The sequence below is a fragment of the Stegostoma tigrinum genome, chromosome 3 (genome assembly GCF_030684315.1).
Source record: "Stegostoma tigrinum isolate sSteTig4 chromosome 3, sSteTig4.hap1, whole genome shotgun sequence".
Lineage (NCBI taxonomy): Eukaryota > Metazoa > Chordata > Chondrichthyes > Orectolobiformes > Stegostomatidae > Stegostoma > Stegostoma tigrinum.
Window position 1 is genome coordinate 24,606,884 of NC_081356.1, and position 23,584 is coordinate 24,630,467.

Below are 23,584 nucleotides of genomic sequence, written 5' to 3' on the forward strand. Positions count from 1 at the left end.
GCATGATAATTTCAAAGGGCAGTTAAGAATTAGCCACATTTCTCTGTATCTGGAGTCACATGGAGGCCAGTTCAAATAAGGAAAGATTTCCTTCTCTAAAGGGCATTCATGAAACTGATATGGTTTGTTTATGAAAATTTGGTAGTTTCATGGTCACGGATACTGAGACCAGCTTTAAATTTCAGATTTATTGAATTCATTTTAAATGTCATTAATTGTCATTGCCCCTAGTGTATTAACCCAGCCTTTGGATTACTAATTCATTAGCATTGCCACCATGCCACTGTTCCGATAGTTCCAGAAGATTAGAGTACTATCTGCTTCACCCATGATTTCCATTTACCAGAGTATATCTCTTTGTAAGGTTTTTGGATGATACAAAAACTGCATATAAAAATTAAAGAATTCACAAAATGTGTGGGAGGGAGGTCCATGCTGATAATGTCATTCATAGACACCAAGGAGAGTTGTATTAATGGACCTTTTCTATAATTTCAACAATAACAATGCGTATTTACATAATGCCGTTAACTTGATTTAATGCCCTAAGGCATTTCACAATAGTGTAATTAGCCAAAATCTGACATTGAGACATCAGTAGATATTGTTTGTTCAAAACAGTAGTTTTTCAGGATTACCTTAAAGAAAGGTGGAAGGTTTCTGAGAGAGAATTCCAGAGCATGGGAGGCCAAAGCAGCTGTAGATACGATCAGTTACGGAACAGAGAATGTTCAGGATGTTCAAGAGGCCAGAGTTGAAGGAGCACTGATAATCGTGGAAAATATAGATAGTAAAGCATTGCACCAAAGTGGATAAAACCATGAACAGAATTTGAACAGGAGAATAGAATTTTCAATGTGTTATGACAAAAGTAGGTAGGAGTAGTCAATGTCATCTTGCATAAAGGAAGGAATCAAATGCACTTAATGTATGATCAGCAATTTCTGCAATTTTTAGATGAGTGATGATGCCCTTTGCAATCCGAATACTTTTCTTTGAAGCAGCGCGAATTTTGAGCAGTTAAACAGTTCATATATTATTTATCAACACAAATATGACTCAACTGTTACTTTAGTTTGGATGAACAGATTATACTTAGGAATTATTTCAGTGAATGAATAGTCCCTTAGAACACAGCACTATTGAATAGATACACCTGGCCTTCAAATCCTGTTTATATATTCATTTTTTTCCAATGAGATTGATCCCTCGATGTATTCAATTAGAAATCTTAGTAAAAATCAGGAAACATTGTTGATACATTATTTCTGCACATAGATTTTCATGAGTGGAAGTCCTTAGGAAATGCAGAATAGAAAAACATACCATTCATAGAACATAGAACATAGAACATTACAGCTCAGTACAGGCCCTTCGGCCCTCGATGTTGTGCCGACCTGTCATACCTGAAGCCCATCTAACCTACACTACTCTATGTACGTCCATATGCTTGTCCAATGATGATTTAAATGTACTCAAAGTTGGCGAATCTGCTACCCTTGCAGGCAAAGCGTTCCATTCCCTTACTACTCTCTGAGTAAAGAAACTATCTCTGACATCTGTCCTATATCTTTCACCCCTCAATTTAAAGCTATGCCCCCTTGTGCTCGTGGTCACCATCCTAGGAAAAAGGCCCTCCCTATCCACCCTATCTAACACACTGATTATTTTATATGTTTCAATTAAGTCACCTCTCAACCTTCTTCTCTCTAACAAAAACAGCCTCAAGTCCCTCAGCCTTTCCTCGTAAGACCTTCCCTCCATACCAGGCAACGTCCTAGTAAATCTCCTCTGCACCCTTTCCAAAGCTTCCACATCCTTCTTGTAATGCGGTGAGCAGAACTGTACGCAATGCTCCAAGTGCGGCCGCACCAGAGTTTTGTACAGCTGTAGCATAACCTCTTGGTTCCGGAACTCGATCCCTCTATTAATAAAAGCTAAAACACTGTCTGCCTTCTTAACAGCCCTGTCAACCTGTGTGGCAACTTTCAAGGATCTGTGTACATGGACACCGAGATCTCTCTGCTCAAAACACTAAATCCTCAAATTAAGCAACAGGAAAAGCACAAATACATCTCACCAGTCAGCCATGATTGTATTGAATGGCAAAGCAGGCTTGAGGGGTGGATTTGCCTACTCCTGCTCCTCGTTCTTATGATCTAAAATTTGAATTAGAATTTTGGTTTATTTGGTGAATGTTTTAAATTAGAGAATCTTCTGTGACTCCATACATTTGTTAATTTTGCGTAATGGTGATGAGCATGAGAAATGCCTATGGTAAGTGAAGTAATTATTGTAGATTTTATATTGTATAGACATAGTTACCTGAAAATCAGGAAAAAAAACATTTGGTGCTCTCACATTAGCACTTAATAGAAATTCAATCTCATCCATTTAGCTATATGTGTCATTAAAAAGCAGAATGCCCACTGTCATGCTACAGAGATCAGGTTCTATTAAGTCTCTAATCATCAGTCTTCTCTATTTGATGTAAGTTTTCTTGTGTTGCACATTGTGTGTCAGCAGAGGCATGTTCTCACTTTTGGACATGCAAGGTTCATGGTTCCACTGAGTTTGGCAAAGATTTAACAGTGAAGCTTAATTTTATAGCTGCATTCAGTCTCAGTTTTGGCTTATTCTAAATTTCTCCACAGTAGATGTTGTTTTAAAGTTCTTACATGTAAAAAAAAAACCTCAATTTAGAATTATTTCACCAACAGCCTGCAGCTTCTAATGTTTAATTCCAATAGCCAATTGTCCGAATGCTTGAACTGAATTTAACTGTATGTAATACAGCGGTGCTAGCAAAGGTAAGGAAGCTGAGCGTCCCAGCCCCTGACTTGAAATACAACTTAGCCGTGCAGTAAAAATAATACTGGGACCACAACAGTAAGTCAAAGATGGGAATTTCATAATGAGTAATTCACTTCCCAATTCCATAAAGCAAATGTCTATATCTATAAGGCACAAATATCTAGAAGGCACAAGTCAAGATTGTAATGGAATACTCTCCATTTGCATGAATGAGTGAGCTCCAACTTAAGATTCCATGCCATCCAGCAGAAAGCAGCCTGCTTATTGACATCCCATCCACTGCCTTAAACATTCTGTCAATCCACTACCGATACAGTTTGCCAACAGTGTGTACCATATCCGAGACACATTACAGGAATCTTGGAAAATTTTTGCAACAGCATATCCCAAAGCTTGACTGTTGAGAAGGAAGGGGCAGCAGAGACAAAAGAATACTTCAGCCATCAAATTCCCCTCTAAGCCTCACACTAACCTGACCTGAAAATACATCATCATTCTTTCATTATCGACTGCAGTCATTCAAAAAGGCAGCTCAGTTCCACCTTCTCAGGGGCAACTAAGCTTTGGCAACAAATATTTGGCCTTGCTAGCAGTGATCACATCTCATGAAAGAATTTTTTTTTTAAAAAACGAATCAATAATGTGATCTGGCTCCAGAAAGGTTTTAATTATCAAGCTGACTTGATTGAATTATCTTTTCTCTTAAAGTTTAGGAAGTTAGGATGATTTAAATGGCAAATGTATAAAGATTTGAAAATCCTATACCTTTTGCATTTTTGACTAGTGTTGATCATTTCCCAGATTATACACATTTCAAATACAGAGTGAAGTTCCATCTGCTCTGTCTCTTGACCTTAGAAAAATGCCAGTGTGACATATCTGTCAAATGTACCAGTCATATTCATGGTCCCTTAGAGTGAAATTGTCAACTTTGTGTAATTTGTGTTTGATTATAGCTAGTTTTCTAAATGATCTTGAGAGTTGAAACTGAAGTAGTCTTTGATATTTTACGATGTTTGTTTGGGAAAAGGCCAAAAGTCGTATGACGTCAGGTTATAGTCCAACAGGTTTATTTGAAATCACAAGCTTTCGGAGCTCAGCCCAACAAAGGGGCTGCATTATGAAAGCTTGTGATTTCAAATAACCCTGTCAGACTGCAACCTGCTGTCACGTGACTTATGACTTTGTACATCCTAGCATCTCCATGTCATTTGTGGGAAGTGGGGTAAGGAAGATGGTTGCATTCACTAAGTACTGCGTATACTTTATAGAAAAAAAAGTGTTTTGAAGATGTTTCTTACTGAATCAAAACTTTGACCTTTCAACCCAGACTCAATTTCAATCCAGATTGTGATGGTAAATCTGTAAAACCATTGGACTAAACATTCCAAAACTCCAGATTTCTTAAATCAGTCGCATATTCAATCATCTGATAGTAATTTGTTTTGAAAGTGAGGTCTGCCTGTTTTCACTAATTGCTCTCACCAGTCAGATAAATAAGTAAAGATATTGGCTTTTGTGCAATTATTCAAATAATAATTAGAGATGATCCAGCAATTCACTAGGCTGGAGAGAAGGGAACGAAGATCAGTTTATACTGATGTATTCCTTCAATGTTTTAAAATAAATGACAGAAGACCACGTGCTTTTTTTTTAATTGCAGATCCTGTTTACCCTTTTTTTCATTCTTAACTTGATCCATCTCCGGTGACTAGTTTAAATTACATCAGTTGCTTTCCCCATTCATTATGCAGTTTGATGGTGAACCAAAGAATTTGATGACTTTACAAATGCAGGTCAATCGTTTCTCTTCTTCATAGGGAGGACTTACGTTCAGATTCTGTATTTTGTATGTTGAAAAAGGGTTAATGATTTCAAATGTTCCCTGTGTTTCTGTATGAAGTAATGGGGTTATCATAGCATGTCATAAGAGATTATATGAATGGAGCTCTATAAAGATCCCCTCCCCGTTTCGGAAAGTCTTTTGTATTGAAACTCTTAGTCAAGGGTTCCAAGCTATAGGAAATAAATTAACTCAATAATTATTTTACAGCTTTTCTCCGTATTTCACAAGCCAGCTCCCCAGGGGAGCAGCCTGGTGTTTTAATGTTGGAGTAGCCTCTGATATTTTTGAAAGTGTGGAAGAGGAGTCCCATTTTGTTTCCTAATATGTATTGACTTGTTAACAGTGTATATTTATCAGGTGTAACATTACTGATTATGAAAGCACTAGTTTCCTGATTTATATGACTGAAGGCATAACTAATTTTTCTTTCTTTTTTTTATTTAACCCATTTCTCAGGCATCTCATACACAGAATACCGCACAGGTATAAAACCGTTTACTAATCTTACACGTAGTTGTAGCTTATTGTGAAATTGTAAAATATTGAATGAAATACTTGCAAGTACACGAGTATGTTAAAATTGTACATAAACATACTTTTTAACTTGAATGCCAGACAAGCCCTAAATAAGATACAACTGTTTCTGAGGAACTGTATTTTCTAACAACTGTTGATGTGAAGGTCATAATTAGCACTAAGAAAGCTAATTGATTGAGTAAAATGCAGTCTTGTATCAATTGATGTAAGAAATTATAGTAATGTTTGGAAACTGTGCTAAGGGAGTGTTGCTATTCTGCTGATTTCAAGGGAAGTCTATTATTAACAACAGTTTATTGAAGCTTCCCGTATTTCCAGAGTCCCTCCCATCCCAGTCCTGATTTATGTACTGATATAATCATCTTCTTAGTGAAACTGCCTGAGCTGATGTACAACCTAAAATCAAACTTATCTCTCTTTAATGCCCAGAAAGCCACCCACCCACCCCCCCCAGTCCCCTCCATTATCTGTGTGTCAGTTTCAAATCAATTCTGAAATTGCTGAATCAACCAAATAGCAAGCTTGCACATTGGATTGGACTCCCAAAGATCAGTTGCTGTAAGAAATGTTCCCTACTTTCCCTTATTAAAAAAGGAAGAGTATTTGCAATGTTATGGGAAGAACCTGGGACATGGGTTTAAACTGGGCGACTTTGCAAAGGGGCAGCATAGCCACTGCGGACTGATTGCTGTCCTTATATCAGATGTTTAAAAAAAATCAAAAGTAATTGATTGTTTAATTGCGGTAATTTTAATATTGACCCTAATACGCCTGAAGGAAAAACCAACAACACCATTATAAGATTATTTGAATTGCTTGAAAAGTGGTGTTGGTGTGGCAGTGAGCTTACTATACTGGCAACCATCATCCTTTCATTGCGTACTTATTCTGAACTCTTAGTTCCCCATAATTTCACGTCTTCCTTCTCTTGTTATTTCTATTTAGATTCTTGTTGTAAGAAGGATTTGTATTTTTCAACTATCTCCCACCATGCCTAAATTGCTTTAAGCCAATGAAGTAATTTGCTGAGGTGTGGCCACTGTTGTAATGTAAGAAACGTTGAAGCTAGTTTTCACAAGGCAATCTCCCAATCACCATAGTACATAACCTGTTTTAATGCCAAAGCTGAGGGATAAGCATTGATTGAGACAACAGGAGATCGTGTTGTGGTATCTAACATGTCCGTCTGAGAAAACTGACAAAACATCCATTTACCATCTCTTCACCATCTCTTTTGAAAAATAGTAACTTCCTCTGTGCAACACTTTTTCTGTGTCACAACTGGGAACAATGGCCTGGATTGCATGCACAAACCTCTGAATTAGTTGTGATTCCAAAACCTTTTGATTCAAAGGCAGGAATGTTACTAAATAAATCACAACTGAGAGCTTCAAGAAGTTTTTTGATTGTTTTTGGTTCTATGATGATTGTTTGGAGAATGACAAAATTTGTGATCAAACAGCATTCTTGGTCTGAACACCATGCTATACCAGCATTGGCTCAATATTAATGCAGCCTCTTTTCAAGAATATGTTATTTCATTAATCTTGGTGAGTTGATAATCTAATATCACTATATCATCCAGTGCTGTACAATATAATTTTAATATCCACTTTTACCATTCTTTCCCTGGTGACTCTGTCACATTCTATTACACACACAACCTCACGGACACTCATAAATTCACTAACAGAAATAGTCACTCAATCTCTCCAACACACACAAGACAGCTCACACTCTTACACCCAGAATGTCACATGCTTAGACAGATACATTCAGAACTTCTCTCATGTTTGCAAACAAACAAAATTGTGCGATCCAACATAATCTCAGACATGCACTCAGAATTACACACACACACGCACGCCCGCACAGAATTTCACACGCACACAACCTGATGCATGGAAAATCCCCCATATACAATCATATTCTCACGCACATGCATTCAGCAAATGGTGGAAGATGTCGGCAACTGTGCGATCAAATGCCTTGGATTTGCCCTTAAATCTACTCACCATCCTTTCCTTGGGTTCTGCCAGGACTGCTCAATTCCATTCAACAGTCTTGGTCCGAACATGGAAAAACAAAATTGAATTTCGGGGGTGAGGTGAGAATGGTTGCCTTTGACATCAAGGTGGCATTTGATCTAAAGGGATGTCATGGAACCTAGTTAAACTGAAGCTAATAGAAATTGGACGGAAAACTTCAACTGACTGGAGTCACGCTGAGCACCAAAGTATCGTAGAATCCCTACAGTGTGGAAACAGGCCCTTAGGCCCAACAAGTTCACACCAACACTCCCAAAAGCATCCCACTCAGAGACATGTCCCTACTCCTGTAGCACAAGTAATTTACATACCCCTGAACACTAGGGACAATTTAGCATGACCCATCCACCTACCCTGCACATGTTTGGACTGTGGGAGGAAACCAGAGCATCTGGTGGAAACCCACGCAGACACAGGGAGAATGTGCAAACTCCAAAGAGATAGTCACCTGAAGCAACAATCAGACCCGGGTCCCTTGTGCTGTGAGGCAGCAGTAGGAAGCACTGAGCCATGGTGCCACCATGATTCATGAAGATTTCAAGTTCAATCATCGCCTGCTGCTTCATCAATGAATTTTCCTGTATCCCACGGTTGTGAATGAGGATATCTGCTGATGATTGCAGAATATTCAACAATGAATGAAGCACTCCATATCCATCGGTTGGAAGATCTGGACAGCACTCAGACTTGAGCAGATAAGTCTGAAGGAACATGCATACCACAAATGCCAAACATGAAATTCAACAATCTTACCATTGCTGAATCCCTGCATCAACAACCCGATGTCTTTGACCAGATATGTACTTGAACCAGCCAAATTAAACAGTATGGCCATGAGATCAGTGTGAGGTTGGGAATTCTGCAGCGAGTAACTCACATTTTAGTTCCTTAAAGACTTCCCACCATACACAAAGCACACATCAGGAATATGATCAGATATTCTCCATATGTCTGGATGAGTCCAGTTCCTAAAATGCTCACGTTCAACACCATCCAAGACAAAATAGCCTGTTTCATTGCCACCCCACCCATCACCTCAAAACATTCATTCCATCTTTCACCAGTGCACAGTAGCAGCAGTGTGTACTATATAGAAGATACACTGCAGCAACCCATGATGTCTCCTTTTACAGCACCTCATAAATCTGATGTCCAAAACTGAGAAGGACAAAGACAAATTCTCAGCATTCCTTCACTGCCAGCAAGTCAAAATCTTGGAACTTCTTCCCTTTCTCCCAAACAGAACTGTAAGTGTAACCACACCAAATGAACTGCAAAGATTTTGGTTCACCACCACTCTATTGAGGGTAATTAGGAATGGGCAATGATTGCTGATGTTGGCAGTAACACTTAAGGTCCTTGATAATGAATAAAACATGACTTGCAAATATATACAGACATACGAACATGCTCATAGTGACTCACACCGTTTCTCCTTGGCTGATGAATCACTGCCTATCCCTATTGAACACCATGTGGCGAGTGCCGAGGACACAGTGTATTCAGAGTGGGTGACTCAAATATCAATCACCGAGAATGGCTTGGCAGCACCACTACTGACTGAGCTGATCAAGACCTAAAGGACATAGCTGCTAGACTGACTCTGTTGTGAGGGAACCAACAAGAAAATAGTTGGGAGGTTCAGACAGTTGAGGGCTGACAGAAATTATCAGTATAACAAAGTGTGAAGCTGGATGAACACAGCAGACCCAGCAGCATCTCAGGAGCACAAAAGCTGACCTTTCAGGCCTAGACCCTTCATCGGAGAGGGTTCTGAAATAAATAGGGAGTCGGGGGGAGGCGGACTGAAGATGGATAGAGGAGAGGATAGGTGGAGAGCAGAGTGTAGGTGGGGAGGTAGGGAGGGGATAGGTCAGTCGGGGAAGGGCGGACAGGTCAAGGAGGTGGGATGAGGTTAGTAGGTGGGAAATGGAGGTGCGGCTTGAGGTGGGAGGAGGGGATAGGTGAGAGGAAGAACAGGTTAGGGAGGTGGGGACGAGCTGAGCTGGTTTTGGGACTTCAAGCTTCAAAATCTCCCCCTCCCCCACTGCATCCCAAAACCAGCCCAGCTCGTCCCCTCCCCCCACTGCATCCCAAAACCAGCCCAGCTCTTCCCCGCCTCCCTAACCTGTTCTTCCTCTCACCTATCCCCTCCCACCTCAAGCCGCACCTCCATTTCACACCTACTAACCTCATCCCGTCTCCTTGACCTGTTTGACCTCCCCGGACTGATCTATCCCCTCCCCATCTATACTCTCCTCTCCACCTAGCTTCTCCTCTATCCATCTTCGGTCCGCCTCCCCGTCTCTCCCTATTTATTTCTAAACCCTCTCCCCATCCCCGTCTCTGATGAAGGGTCTAGGCCCGAAACGTCAGCTTTTGTGCTCCTGAGATGCTGCTTGGCTTGCTGTGTTCGTCCAGCTTCACAGTTTGTTATCTTGAATTCTCCGGTATCTGCAGTTCCCATTATCAGAGATTATCAGTAAACTGGTTGCTTGTTTTCTCACTCTAATTTGCAGAAAAGGTTCAACAGGCTTTGGGGGCTCATATCCATCAAGCATGAGTTATGAAAAGAAAATCTGTTTCTCTGCCACTCTGTTTTTGAGGTGAAATTCCAATCTTTGCTGGTATGATTGTGCTTTTGACAAATCACATAATGCCAGGTTTCCTATTGTCCAAAATAAAGTAGGTGTCTGTTTGCTCAGACAACACAAGTGAAGCAAGGCCCTATTCTTTTCCTGCTTTCAATGGATTAACGATGAGAAGTCTATTCTTCATCCAGTGCTGAGCAGGTGTTCTTGGTTAAAATACTATTAAACATTACACTGAAGTGTCCACACTGTCCTGAGAAAAGAGAAATGGTTATATTGTATACTCTTTATGCTACAAGCTGGTCCTCTTTGTTTACAATACAGCAAAGAGTGCTGAGTCAAAATCATCTTTCAATCTCCTCTCATCATCTTTTAGAATTGTTACAGATATACCTTTGTTGATAGACATGGAAGTGGGGTTGGAGTGCAATTCCCATCTTTTTGATCATGCATTCCCAGAAATAATTTGTCTTATGACAACATAACTTTTGTGAATAGATTTTTTGGGAGGAAAGGCACTCCATTAGTAAATTAAAAGAAACCTATGTGCTTGAACTTTCCACATCCCCAACAGGCTCCTGAATCCCAGTACTAATGCATTCTTCAGAGTTCATTTTAGTTATTACATTACACCTGCATCAATGGAGTGATTTGTTACTGTATTCAGACGCATCAAATTGAGTAAATGTCAATATAAATGGATTAGATGAAACTAGCTGTTCTGCTGGCAAAGGACAGGGGGACTCGTAAGGAGCAGCATCCCACACAGTAATAGCCCATTTCAGTGTGTCAGTCATCCAACTCGAGTTTAAAGACTGCAACAAGGTGTAATCTAATTCAAATATCATTTGGAATCTGACCTGTAAAGAGCTTTATAAAGCATTTTGTCAACCTTGTTTTTATCTTGAGGAGTTCCATCTAGAGTTGTTACGAGATAGTTTTTGTATCAATGCTACATTAATGACCTTGCAGGAAATTACAATATTCCCAGCAATTTTGCAATTCCTTATCAGTATTATCTGCCATCAGTTCAATTGTTTCCCTTTCTGGGCTATTTATACAGGTCTGAGAATATCTGAATTCTACTTCATGCCTTATCACACCTGAGCTCCATTGCAATATCTTTTCAAAGCCAGGAAAGGAGTCAACATACTAATAATTCATCTCCGAGGGGGATGGGGTGAGGGTTCTGGAATAAATAGGGAGAGAGGGGGAGGCGGACTGAAGATGGAGAGAAAAGAAGATAGGTGGAGAGGAGAGTATAGGTGGGGAGGTAGGGAGGGGATAGGTCAGTCCAGGGAAGACGGACAGGTCAAGGAGGCGGGATGAGGTTAGTAGGTAGATGGGGGTGCGGCTTGGGGTGGGAGGAAGGGATGGGTGAGAGGAAGAACAGGTTAGGGAGGCAGAGACAGGTTGGACTGGTTTTGGGATGCAGTGGGTGGAGGGGAAGAGCTGGGCTGGTTGTGTGGTGCAGTGGGGGGAGGGGACGAGCTGGGCTGGTTTAGGGATGCGGTGGGGGAAGGGGAGATTTTGAAGCTGGTGAAGTCCACATTGATACCATTGGGCTGCAGAGTTCCCAAGCGGAATATGAGTTGCTGCTCCTGCAACCTACGGGTGGCATCATTGTGGCACTGCAGGAGGCCCATGATGGACATGTCATCTGAAGAATGGGAGGGGGAGTTGAAATGGTTTGCGACTGGGAGGTGCAATGGTTTATTGTGAACCCAGCGGAGGTGTTCTGCAAAGCGGTCCCCAAGCCTCTGCTTGGTTTCCCCAATATAGAGGAAGCCACACCGGGTACAATGGATACCATATACCACATTGGCAGATGTGCAGGTGAACCTCTGCTTAATATGGAAAGTCATCTTGGGGCCTGGGATAGGGGTGAGGGAGGAGGTGTGGGGGCAAGTGTAGCATTTCCTGCGGTTGCATGGGAAGGTGCCGGGTGTGGTGGGGTTGGAGGGCATTGTGGAGCGAAGAAGGGAGTCATGGAGAGAGTGGTCTCTCCGAAAAGCAGACAAGGGTTCGGATGGAAAAATGTCTTGGGTGGTGGGGTCGGATTGTAGATGGCGGAAGTGTCGGAGGATGATGCGTTGTATCTGGAGGTTGGTGGGGTGGTATGTGAGAACGAGGGGAATCCACTTTGGGTGGTTGTGGTGGGGGCGGGGTGTGAGGAATGTGTTGAGGGAAATGCGGGAGGCGTGATCAAGGGCATTCTCAACCACTGTGGGGGGAAAGTAGCGGTCCTTGAATAACTTGGACATCTGGGATGTGCGCGAGTGGAATGCCTCATTGTGGGAGCAGATGCGGCAGAGGCGGAGGAATTGGGAATAGAGGATGGAATTTTTGCAGGAGGGTGGGTGGGAGGAGGTGTATTCTAGGTAGCTGTGGGAGTCGGTGGGCTTGAAATGGACATCAGTTACAAGCTGGTTGCCTGAGATGGAGACTGAGAGGTCCAGGAAGGTGAGGGATGTGCTGGAGATGGCCCAGGTGAACTGAAGGTTGGGGTGGAAGGTGTTGGTGAAGTGGATGAACTGTTCGAGCTCCTCTGGAGAGCAAGAGGCGGTGCCAATACAGTCATCAATGTAACGGAGGAAGAGGTGGGGGTTTGGGGCCTGTGTAGGTGCCGAAGAGGGACTGTTCCACATAACCTACAAAGAGGCAGGCATAGCTGGGGCCCATGCGGGTGCCCATGGCCACCCCTTAGTCTGTAGGAAGTGGGAGGAATCGAAAGAGAAGTTGTTGAGGGTGAGGACGAGTTCGGCTAGGCGGATGAGGGTGTCGGTGGAGGGGGACTGGTCGGGCCTGTGGGACAGGAAGAAGCGGAGGGCCTTGAGGCCATCTGCATGCGGAATACAGGTATATAGGGACTGGACGTCCATGGTGAAAATGACGTGTTGCGGGCCAGGGAATTGGAAGTCCTGGAGGAGGTGGAGGGCATGGGTGGTGTCACGGACGTAGGTAGTGAGTTCCTGGACCAAAGGGGAGAAAATGGAGTCCAGATAGGTGGAGATGAGTTCGGTGGGGCAGGAACATGCTGAGACAATGGGTCGACCAAAGCAGGCAGGTTTGTGGATTTTGGGAAGGAGATAGAAATGGGCCGTGCGGGGTTGGGGAACAATGAGGTTGGAGGCTGTGGGTGGGAGGTCCCCGGAGGTGATGAGGTCATGAATGGTGTTGGAGATGATGGTTTGGTGCTCGGGTGTGGGGTCATGATCGAGGGGGCGGTAGGACGTGGTGTCGGAGAGTTGGCGTTTGGCCTCGGCGATGTAGAGGTCAGTGCGCCATACTACCACTGCGCCGCCCTTGTCTGCGGGTTTGATGGTGAGGTTGGGGTTGGAGCGGAGGGAGCAGAGGGCTGCCCGATCTGCAGGGGAGAGGTTCCCCCACCGCATCCCAAAACCAGCCCAGTTCGTCCCCTCCCCCCACTGCACCACACAACCCGCCAAGCTCTTCCCCTCCACCCACTGCATCCCAAAACCAGCCCAGCCTGTCTCTGCCTCCCTAACCTGTTCTTCCTCTCACCCATCCCTTCCTCCCACCCCAAGCCGCACCCCCATCTCCTACCTACTAACCTCATCCCACCTCCTTGACCTGTCCATCTTCCCTGGACTGACCTATCCCCTCCCTACCTCCCCACCTATACTCTCCTCTCCACCTATCTTCTTTTCTCTCCATTTTCGGTCCGCCTCCCCCTCTCTCCCTATTTATTCCAGTTCCGTCACCCCATCCCCCTCTCTGATGAAGGGTCTAGGCCCGAAACGTCAGCTTTTGTGCTCCTGGGATGCTGCTGGGCCTGCTGTGTTCATCCAGCCTCACATTTTCTTATCTTGGATTCTCCAGCATCTGCAGTTCCCATTATCACTGATCCAATTTTAACCTCACTGCGAAGCCTTTTCCAGGGATGCCTAACCTGAAGAAGTTACCCTCCTCCCTCTGGACCAACCTGAGGGAATCTCTCCCCCATTGCAACTCTCTTGTAATCTCTTCAGCTTTGAAACTGCTCGACCATGTCCTGAAGCAAACCAGGTACCACAGCCACATCACCTTCCTCAGCACCTGCCTATGGAACCGGATCATCCCCAATGGACTGCAGTCTAGATTTCAGCCTTCCCAATTTGGCCCCAACCGTGACCACCTCTACACCCAGAATATTCAGACCCTTCAGAAGCGTTTCTGCCTGCGAGCCCTGAAACAGACACTCGCAGCCATGCGCCGGCACCTCCAGACACTGCAATCCAGCCTGCCCCAGCTCAGAGCCTCCCTCTCCCAGACCTGCAAAGGACCTCTGCTGTTTTTTATCCTCCGCAGGATCCACAGACTGAACACCCAGTTTTACTCAGCTTTACTGGACACCAAAAATCGTAAGTACAACAAACTCACTGGCCCCTGCCACCCACAAGAGGATTCCTGCACCTCCCAAATCCCGAGTCTGTCCCTGCCCCTCCCCCACCACGCACCCGCTGCCATTGACCATGAGGACACAGCCAGAGACCCCACCGATGATGTCACATCCACCACCGCTGGGCACACCATTTCCGGAACCGCTGCTGCAGTCACCGCCTGCACTTCCAGTTACAACACCACACACACCACCCTCACCGCCGCTGCTGCTGCCCACCCCTCTCCTCCAACTGCTGACGGGACCCCACCCACGGCTGACGCTGACGGGACCCCGCCCACGGCCGACGCCGACGGAACCCCGCCCACGGCCGACAACCTCATCACTCCGCCCACAACCTCCAGAGCCAGCATCCCCAGAGAAGACAACCATACTGAACCCTGCCACATCTTCACCATCCCTCCAGACCTTCCACTAACTGAGGAGGAACGGTCAGTCCTTAGTACGGGGCTCACCTTTGTTCCCCTACAACCACACATCAACGAATACCAGTCACGGTTGGACATAGAACAGTTTTTCCGCCGCCTTCGCCTCCACGCCTACTTCTTCAACCGGGAATCTAACCCTCCCTCCACTGACCCCTTCACCTGCTTCCAACACAAGTCCTCCTCCTGGACACCACCCCCAGGCCTCCTACCTTCCCTTGACCTCTTCTTCTCTAACTGCCATCGAGACATTAACCGCCTCAACCTCTCCACCCCTCTCACCCACTCCAACCTCTCCCCTGCAGAATGGGCAGCCCTCCGCTCCCTCCGTTCCAACCCCAACCTCACCATCAAACCCGCAGACAAGGGCGGCGCAGTGGTAGTATGTCGCACTGACCTCTACATCGCCGAGGCCAAACGCCAACTCTCCAACACCATGTCCTACCGCCCCCTCGATCATGACCCCACACCCGAGCACCAAACCATCATCTCCAACACCATTCATGACCTCATCACCTCCGGGGACCTCCCACCCACAGCCTCCAACCTCATTGTTCCCCAACCCCGCACGGCCCATTTCTATCTCCTTCTCAAAATCCACAAACCTGCCTGTCCTGGTTGACCCATTGTCTCAGCGTGTTCCTGCCCCACCGAACTCATTTCCACCTATCTGGACTCCATTTTCTCCCCTTTGGTCCAGGAACTCCCTACCTATGTCCGTGACACCACCCACGACCTCCACCTCCTCCAGGACTTCCAAATCCCTGGCCCCCAACACCTCATTTTCACCATGGACGTCCAGTCCCTATACACCTGTATTCCGCATGCAGATGGCCTCAAGGCCCTCCGCTTCTTCCTGTCCCACAGGCCCGACCAGTCCCCCTCCACCGACACCCTCATCCGCCTAGCCGAACTCGTCCTCACCCTCAACAACTTCTCTTTCGATTCCTCCCACTTCCTACAGACTAAGGGGGTGGCCATGGGCACCCGCATGGGCCCCAGCTATGCCTGCCTCTTTGTAGCTTACGTGGAACAGTCCCTCTTCTGCACCTACACAGGCCCCAAACCCCAACTCTTCCTCCGTTACATTGATGACTGTATTGGCACCGCCTCCTGCTCCCCAGAGGGAGCTCGAACAGTTCATCCACTTCACCAACACCTTCCACCCCAACCTTCAGTTCACCTGGGCCATCTCCAGCACATCCCTCACCTTCCTGGATCTCTCAGTCTCCATCTCAGGCAACCAGCTTGTAACTGATGTCCATTTCAAGCCCACTGATTCCCACAGCTACCTAGAATACACCTCCTCCCACCCACCCTCCTGCAAAAATTCCATCCCCTATTCCCAATTCCTCCGCCTCTGCCGCATCTGTTCCCACGATAAGACATTCCACTCGCGCACATCCCAGATGTCCAAGTTCTTCAAGGACCGCAACGTTCCCCCCACAGTGGTTGAGAACGCCCTTGACCGCATCTCCCGCATTTCCCGCAACACATCCCTCACAGCCCGCTCCCGCTGCAACCGCCCAAAGAGGATGCCCCTCGTTCTCACACACCACCCCACCAACCTCCGGATACAACGCATCATCCTCCGACACTTCCGCCATCTACAATCCGACCCCACCACCCAAGACATTTTTCCATCCCCACCCCTGTCTGCTTTCCGGAGAGACCACTCTCTCCGTGACTCCCTTGTTCGCTCCACACTCCCCTCCAACCCCACCACACCCGGCACCTTCCCCTGCAACCGCAGGAAATGCTACACTTGCCCCCACCCCTCCGCCCTCACCCCTATCCCAGGCCCCAAGATGACTTTCCATATTAAGCAGAGGTTCACCTGCACATCTGCCAACATGGTATACTGCATCCACTGTACCCAGTGTGACTTCCTCTACATTGGGGAAACCAAGTGGAGGCTTGGGGACCGCTTTGCAGAACACCTCCACTCGGTTCACAATAAACAACTGCACCTCCCAGTCACAAACCATTTCCACTCCCCCTCCCATTCTTTAGATGACATGTCCATCATGGGCCTCCTGCAGTGCCACAATGATGCCACCTGAAGGTTGCAGGAGCAGCAACTCATATTCCGCTTGGGAACTCTGCAGCCCAATGGTATCAATGTGGACTTCACCAGCTTCAAAACCTCCCCTTCCCCCACCGCATCCCTAAACCAGCCCAGCTCGTCCCCTCCCCCCACTGCACCACACAACCAGCCCAGCTCTTCCCCTCCACCCACTGCATCCCAAAACCAGTCCAACCTGTCTCTGCCTCCCTAACCGGTTCTTCCTCTCACCCATCCCTTCCTCCCACCCCAAGCCGCACCTCCATCTCCTACCTACTAACCTCATCCCACCTCCTTGACCTGTCCATCTTCCCTGGACTGACCTATCCCCTCCCTACCTCCCCACCTATACTCTCCTCTCCACCTATCTTCTTTTCTCTCCATCTTCGGTCTGCCTCCCTCTCTCTCCCTATTTATTCCAGAACCCTCATCCCATCCCCCTCTCCGATGAAGGGTCTAGGCCCAAAACGTCAGCTTTTGTGCTCCTGGGATGCTGCTGGGCCTGCTGTGTTCATCCAGCCTCACATTTTATTATCTTGGATTCTCCAGCATCTGCAGTTCCCATTATCAATAATTCATCTCCCTTTTGTTGGAGTTGTCACATTTTTGTTATGCTTAGAACCTTTTCGCCCGGACAGATGTGTGCCACATTTATCCTAATGAGGGTAAAACATTGGCCAGAATTAAATAGACATTGTGATATAATTTTACAGAACAAGATGAAGCCCCTGGAAGTGGGTTACATGAGTGGAACTCAATCAGATGGCATCATAAGCAGATGAGGCACAATAGTGTCCTTTGCACATGTCACTGCAAACCTAGAGTATTGTTAATCTCTCTACATTTGTCTATAATATTTACACAGTTTAACTTTTGACATCTGTTTGACTTGGATTGCAAAGCAGCTGGCAATTTGTAAATCTTGTTGACTTCTTTGCATTATGAATTTGCTCAGTGTGGATGAGGCAAGCTGTGAAGTAAGTTAGTGCCAAACTATTGATTAAGTGACCAACGGGAAGCCATTACTTAAATAGGTATCAGTATCCTCAATGAACTGTTAAGAGCTTTGCTATGTTCTTGATGTCATCAGCCCACGTGTCCATTCTTTGTACTGGATGATATAAGTTCATGCACATATTGAAATCTAAAACAATGAATTCATTCATATCTGTGAATAATGTATCAATTTGACAACTCTCGGTTTGACTGGTTAAAGGTGCAAGCAAACCAGACGATTAAAAAGACAAATCACATCACATGATTATTCAACAGCCTTTCTCTGCCACACCACCCCACACAAAAAAATGCAGATTAATCTATAATAATACAATAGCAGTAGAAGCATTTCAAAAACAGATGGATGGGAACCAGAAATTATTCAGAAAGTTTGTTTTCCTATGCAGAGACAGTGCAAGTTTTTAAAAAAAATCAAGCAAAACTCAGTTAAGTTCAGCTGTCTTCACATTCAAGTTTCACACCTTTGGAATACTTTTTAACTTAACAAACTGTCCCGGTGTGTGGTACAACTGCAACTTACAAGTTGAGTTTCCAATCACTTTGATTCTCCACAAAGTCTGAAGATACCGCTTTTTCCTTTGTTTAGATTGGCTTGATGAAAAGTTTGATTCATTATAAATACCTTTTTGTGTTCAGTAAACATCATTCCATCTTGTCAGATTTGATACTTTGCCATTAACTCTCAGAGCCTAATTCTGTTTTTTTTAATTCTGATTACTCGGGATGGAAAATTGATTGCCCTTGACATCCAGATTTGATGTAAGATTGAGTAGGAGCAGGAGGTGTCTTCTGGTCTCTCAATCCTGCTTCTCCTATTCAGTAGAACCATAGCTGATCTGATTGTGGTTTCAATTTTACTTTCCTAACAGCCCCACATAACCCTTGAAGCGATGTAGATAGGTTCAGTCACTGGGCATAATTTAAGCAGATGAGTATAATGGTATAATGTAGGAGAATATAAAGTTGCCTACTTTGGCAGAAACAGAATAGTATTTAAATAGAAATTGCAAAATGTTGCTGTATACAGGTGATTTGTGTGCCTTTTCACCTGAATCACCAAGTTAGCATGCAGGTACTGTAGATATTTAGGAAAGCAAATGAAATGTTGACTCCTTTTTTGTAAGGGAAATCCATACAAAAGTAGGGAGGTCTTGCTGTAATTTTCAGCATTTGGTGAACACTGAGAATACTATGTACAGAATACCATGCACCTTTTCTCATGAAGGTTCTAGGCCCGAAATGTCAGCTTTTGTGCTCCTCAGATGCTGCTTGGCCTGCTGTGTTCATCCAGCTCCATACTTTGTTGTCTATGTACAGTTTGATCACCTTGTGGAAGAAGTAGATACTTGCATTGGAAGCAGCTCAAAAAACCTCAAAAATCTGTCTTACTCAACCTTGTAAGTATTCAGTGTTGAAGCTTCCACTGCTCTATGGAGAATAGAAGGCAAAGACTTAATCACTGTCTGAGAGAACTAGTTCCTCCACATCATCTTCTCTCAGACAGATCGCTAATTTTAAACTCAGCCCCCATTTCTAGATACTCCCAATGGGGGAACAGATTCTCTGAGCAGCTGCCCTGTGCAACACTCTCAGAATCTGATATGTTTCAAATAAGAACACCTCCCAATCATCAAAAATTCAATAAATATAGGCCTGATTTATTTTTCCTCATAAAACAACCCTTTGCCCCTAGAATCAGCTTAGTGACCCTTCACTGAACTGCTACTATTGAATGTATGTCCCTTTTATGTAAGGGGACTAAAACTGTACATAGTATTCTCAATAATAATGGGAACTGCAGATGCTGGAGAATCCAAGATAATAAAATGTGAGGCTGGATGAACACAGCAGGCCCAGCAGCATCTCAGGAGCACAAAAGCTGACGTTTTGGGCCTAGACCCTTCATCAGAGAAGGGGATGGGGTGAGGGTTCTGGAATAAATAGGGAGAGAGGGGGAGGCGGACCGAAGATGGAGAGAAAAGAAGATAGGTGGAGAGGAGAGTATAGGTGGGGAGGTAGGGAGGGGATAGGTCAGTCCAGGGAAGATGGACAGGTCAAGGAGGTGGGATGAGGTTAGTAGGTAGGAGATGGAGGTGCGGCTTGGGGTGGGAGGAAGGGATGGGTGAGAGGAAGAACAGGTTAGGGAGGCAGAGACAGGTTGGACTGTTTTTGGGATGCAGTGGGTGGAGGGGAAGAGCTTGGCTGGTTGTGTGGTGCAGTGGGGAGAGGGGACGAACTGGGCTGTTTTTGGGATGCGGTGGGGGAAGGGGAGATTTTGAAGCTGGTGAAGTCCACATTGATGCCGTTGGGCTGCAGAGTTCCCAAGCGGAATATGAGTTGCTGTTCCTGCAACCTTCAGGTGGCATCATTGTGGCACTGCAGGAGGCCCATGATGGACATGTCATCTAAAGAATGGGAGGGGGAGTGGAAATGGTTTGCGACTGGGAGGTGCAGTTGTTTATTGCGAACTGAGCGGAGGTGTTATGCAAAGCGGTCCCCAAGCCTCCGCTTGGTTTCCCCAATGTGGAGGAAGCCACACCGGGTACAATGGATGCAGTATACCACATTGGCAGATGTGCAGGTGAACCTCCGCTTAATATGGAAAGTCATCTTGGGGCCTGGGATAGGGGTGAGGGAGGAGGTGTGGAGGCAAGTGTAGCATTTCCTGCGGTTGCAGGGGAAGGTGCCGGGTGTGGTGGGGTTGGAGGGGAGTGTGGAGCGAACAAGGGAGTCACGGAGAGAGTGGTCTCTCCGGAAAGCAGACAAGGGTGGGGATGGAAAAATATCTTGGGTGGTGGGGTCGGATTGTAGATGGCAGAAGTGTCGGAGGATGATACGTTGTATTCGGAGATTGGTGGGGTGGTGTGTGAGAACGAGGGGAATCCTCTTTGGGCGGTTGCGGCGGGGGCGGGGTGTGAGGGATGCGTTGCGGGAAATGCGGGAGACGCGGTCAAGGGCATTCTCGACCACTGTGGGGGGAAAGTTGCGATCCTTGAAGAACATGGACATCTCTGATGTGCGGGAGTGAAATGCCTCATTGTGGGAGCAGATGTGACGGAGGCGGAGGAATTGGGAATAGGGGATGGAATTTTTGCAGGAGGGTGGGTGGGAGGAGGTGTATTCTAGGTAGCTGTGGGAGTCAGTGGGCTTGAAATGGACATCAGTTACAAGCTGGTTGCCTGAGATGGAGACTGAGAGATCCAGGAAGGTGAGGGATGTGCTGGAGATGGCCCAGGTGAACTGAAGGTTGGGGTGGAAGGTGTTGGTGAAGTGGATGAACTGTTGGAGCTCCCTCTGGGGAGCAGGAGGCGGTGCTGATACAGTCATCAATGTAACGGAGGAAGAGTTGGGGTTTGGGGCCTGTGTAGGTGCAGAAGAGGGACTGTTCCACATAACCTACAAAGAGGCAGGCATGGCTGGGGCCCATGCGGGTGCCCATGGCCACCCGCTTAGTCTGTAGGAAGTGTGAGGAATCGAAAGAGAAGCTGTTGAGGGTGAGGACGAGTTTGGCTAGGCGGATGAGGGTGTCGGTGGAGGGGGACTGGTCGGGCCTGTGGGACAGGAAGAAGCGGAGGGCCTTGAGGCCATCTGCATGCGGAATACCCGTGTATAGGACTGGACGTCCATGGTGAAAATGAGGTGTTGGGGGCCAGGGAATTGGAAGTCCTGGAGGAGGTGGAGGGCATGGGTGGTGTCACGGACGTAGGTGGGGAGTTCCTGGACCAAAGGGGAGAAAATGGAGTCCAGATAGGTGGAGATGAGTTCGGTGGGGCAGGAGCAGGCTGAGACAATGGGTCGACCAGGGCAGGCAGGTTTGTGGATTTTGGGAAGGAGATAGAAACGGGCCATGCGGGGTTGGGGAACAATGAGGTTGGAGGCTGTGGGTGGTAGGTCCCCTGAGGTGATGAGGTCATGAATGGTGTTGGAGATGATGGTTTGGTGCTCGGGTGTGGGGTCATGATCGAGGGGGCGGTAGGAGGTGGTGTTCGAGAGTTGGCATCTGGCCTCGGCGATGTAGAGTATTCTCGATGTTCACTGACACACAAATGTATCCAGTATTACTTCAATACTTTCATATTTCATCTTCCATATCAAAAAGGTCAGAATTCTGTTTGCTTTCCTAACTATTTGTTGTACCTGCACACTAACTTTGTGTTACAAGTTACCCAACCCTAAAGCAGATCCCTCTGTACAGCAACATTCTGAACTTGCCTTCCATTTAAGTACTTTTCTGTTTTTCTTTTCTTCCAGCCAAAGTTGACCACTTTCCCTACATTATATTCCATCAGCCAAATTAATGCTCACTCGCTTCACCTATCTTAATCTCATTGGCACCTTGTATCTTTGTATCAGCAGTTAATTTGGCTGCAGCATACTTGGTTCCTTCTTCAGAATCATTAACAAAGATAAGGCAGAAGCATTCAGCACAATCTTCAGCCATAATTGCCAAGTTGATGATCCATCTTGGCCTCCTCCTGGGGTCTTCACTGTCACAGATACCATTCTTGAGCCAATTCAGTTCACTACATGTGATGTCAAGAAACAGTTAGAGGCACTGTATGCTAAAGACTATGAGCCTGACAACATTCTGGCAATAGTACTAACAACGTGCTCTAGAACTCACTATACCTTTCGTCAAGCTGTTCCAGTATAGCTAAAAGACTGGCATCTACTCAACAATTTGGCATATGTTTTGTAAACAGAAAACAAGACAAATTCAACCTGACCTATAACCGCCCAATCAATCTACTCTTGATCATCAGTAAAGTGATGGAAGATGTCATCAACAGTACCATCAAGCAGCACCTGTTTACTGATGTCCAGTTTGGGCTCCCAGAGCCATTCAACTCCTGACCTCATTACAACCTTGGTTCAAACATTAGCAAAAGTTTGAATTCTAGAGGTGAGGTGAGAGTGACAGCCCTTGACATTAAGGCCACATTTAACCAAGTGTGATATCAATGACCCCTAACAAAAATGGAATCAATGTGAATCAGGGCAAAAGCTCCCCAGTGATTGGAACCATACCTGGCACAAAGGAGATGAGTGTGGTTGTTGGAAGCTCATCATCTCACCTCCGTGACATCTGTGCAGGAGAGCCTCAGGGTAATGTCTAAGGCCAACCATTTACAACTGCTTCATCAATGACCTTCCTTCCATCACAAGCACAACACTGTGGACGTTTATTGATAGTTGCACAATGTTATGTACCATTCATGATTTGTCAGATTGTGAAACAATCCATGTTCAAATACAGCAACACCTGGATAACATCCAGGCCTGGGCTGTTAAATGACAACATTCACTCCAAACAAAATTCTGGGCAATGACTATCTCCAACAAGACGTAATCTAACCATCACCCTTGACATTCAATAGTCTTACTAACACTATCAATATCCTAGGGTTTACCATTGACCAGACACTAAACTGGACTAGCCATACAACTACAGTGGCTACAAGCCCAAGTCAGAAGCTAGGCGTATTTTAGCAAGTAACACAAGCCCCCTGACTTCCCAAAGTTGCCCAGTATTTACAAGGCACAATTCAGGATTGAGATCGAATACACTCCATTTGCCTGGATGAGTGCAGCTTCAACAACACTCGAGCAGCTTGACACCATCCAGGATAAAGTAGTCTGATTGTTGCCACATGCACATGTGTTCAGTCTTTCCACCCCCAACACTCAGTAGCAGCAGTGTGTACTATCTACACGATGTACTACAGAAATTTACCAAATATCAACAGTGCCCACAACCACTACTGTACAAAAAAGACAAGGGCAGCAGATACATGAGAATGCCACTACTAACAATTTTACCTCCAAACTGCTTATTATC

General features: G+C 45.7%; 1 protein-coding gene across 6 annotated transcripts in view; it reads left to right on the top strand.

Annotated features, from left to right (window-relative positions):
- The window catches only part of bnc2 (basonuclin zinc finger protein 2), a 550,876-nt gene that overhangs the window by 521,778 nt on the left and 5,514 nt on the right, over nucleotides 1-23,584 (top strand). For 5 of the 6 annotated variants that reach the window (XM_059643758.1, XM_048528060.2, XM_048528056.2 and 2 more), the window contains one exon: nucleotides 5,117-5,143. The exons of the other annotated variant lie outside the window; for it this stretch is intronic. In XM_059643758.1, the coding sequence (XP_059499741.1) occupies nucleotides 5,117-5,143 (27 nt within the window). The remainder of the gene's footprint in view (nucleotides 1-5,116; nucleotides 5,144-23,584) is intronic. 6 annotated transcript variants of the gene reach the window in all.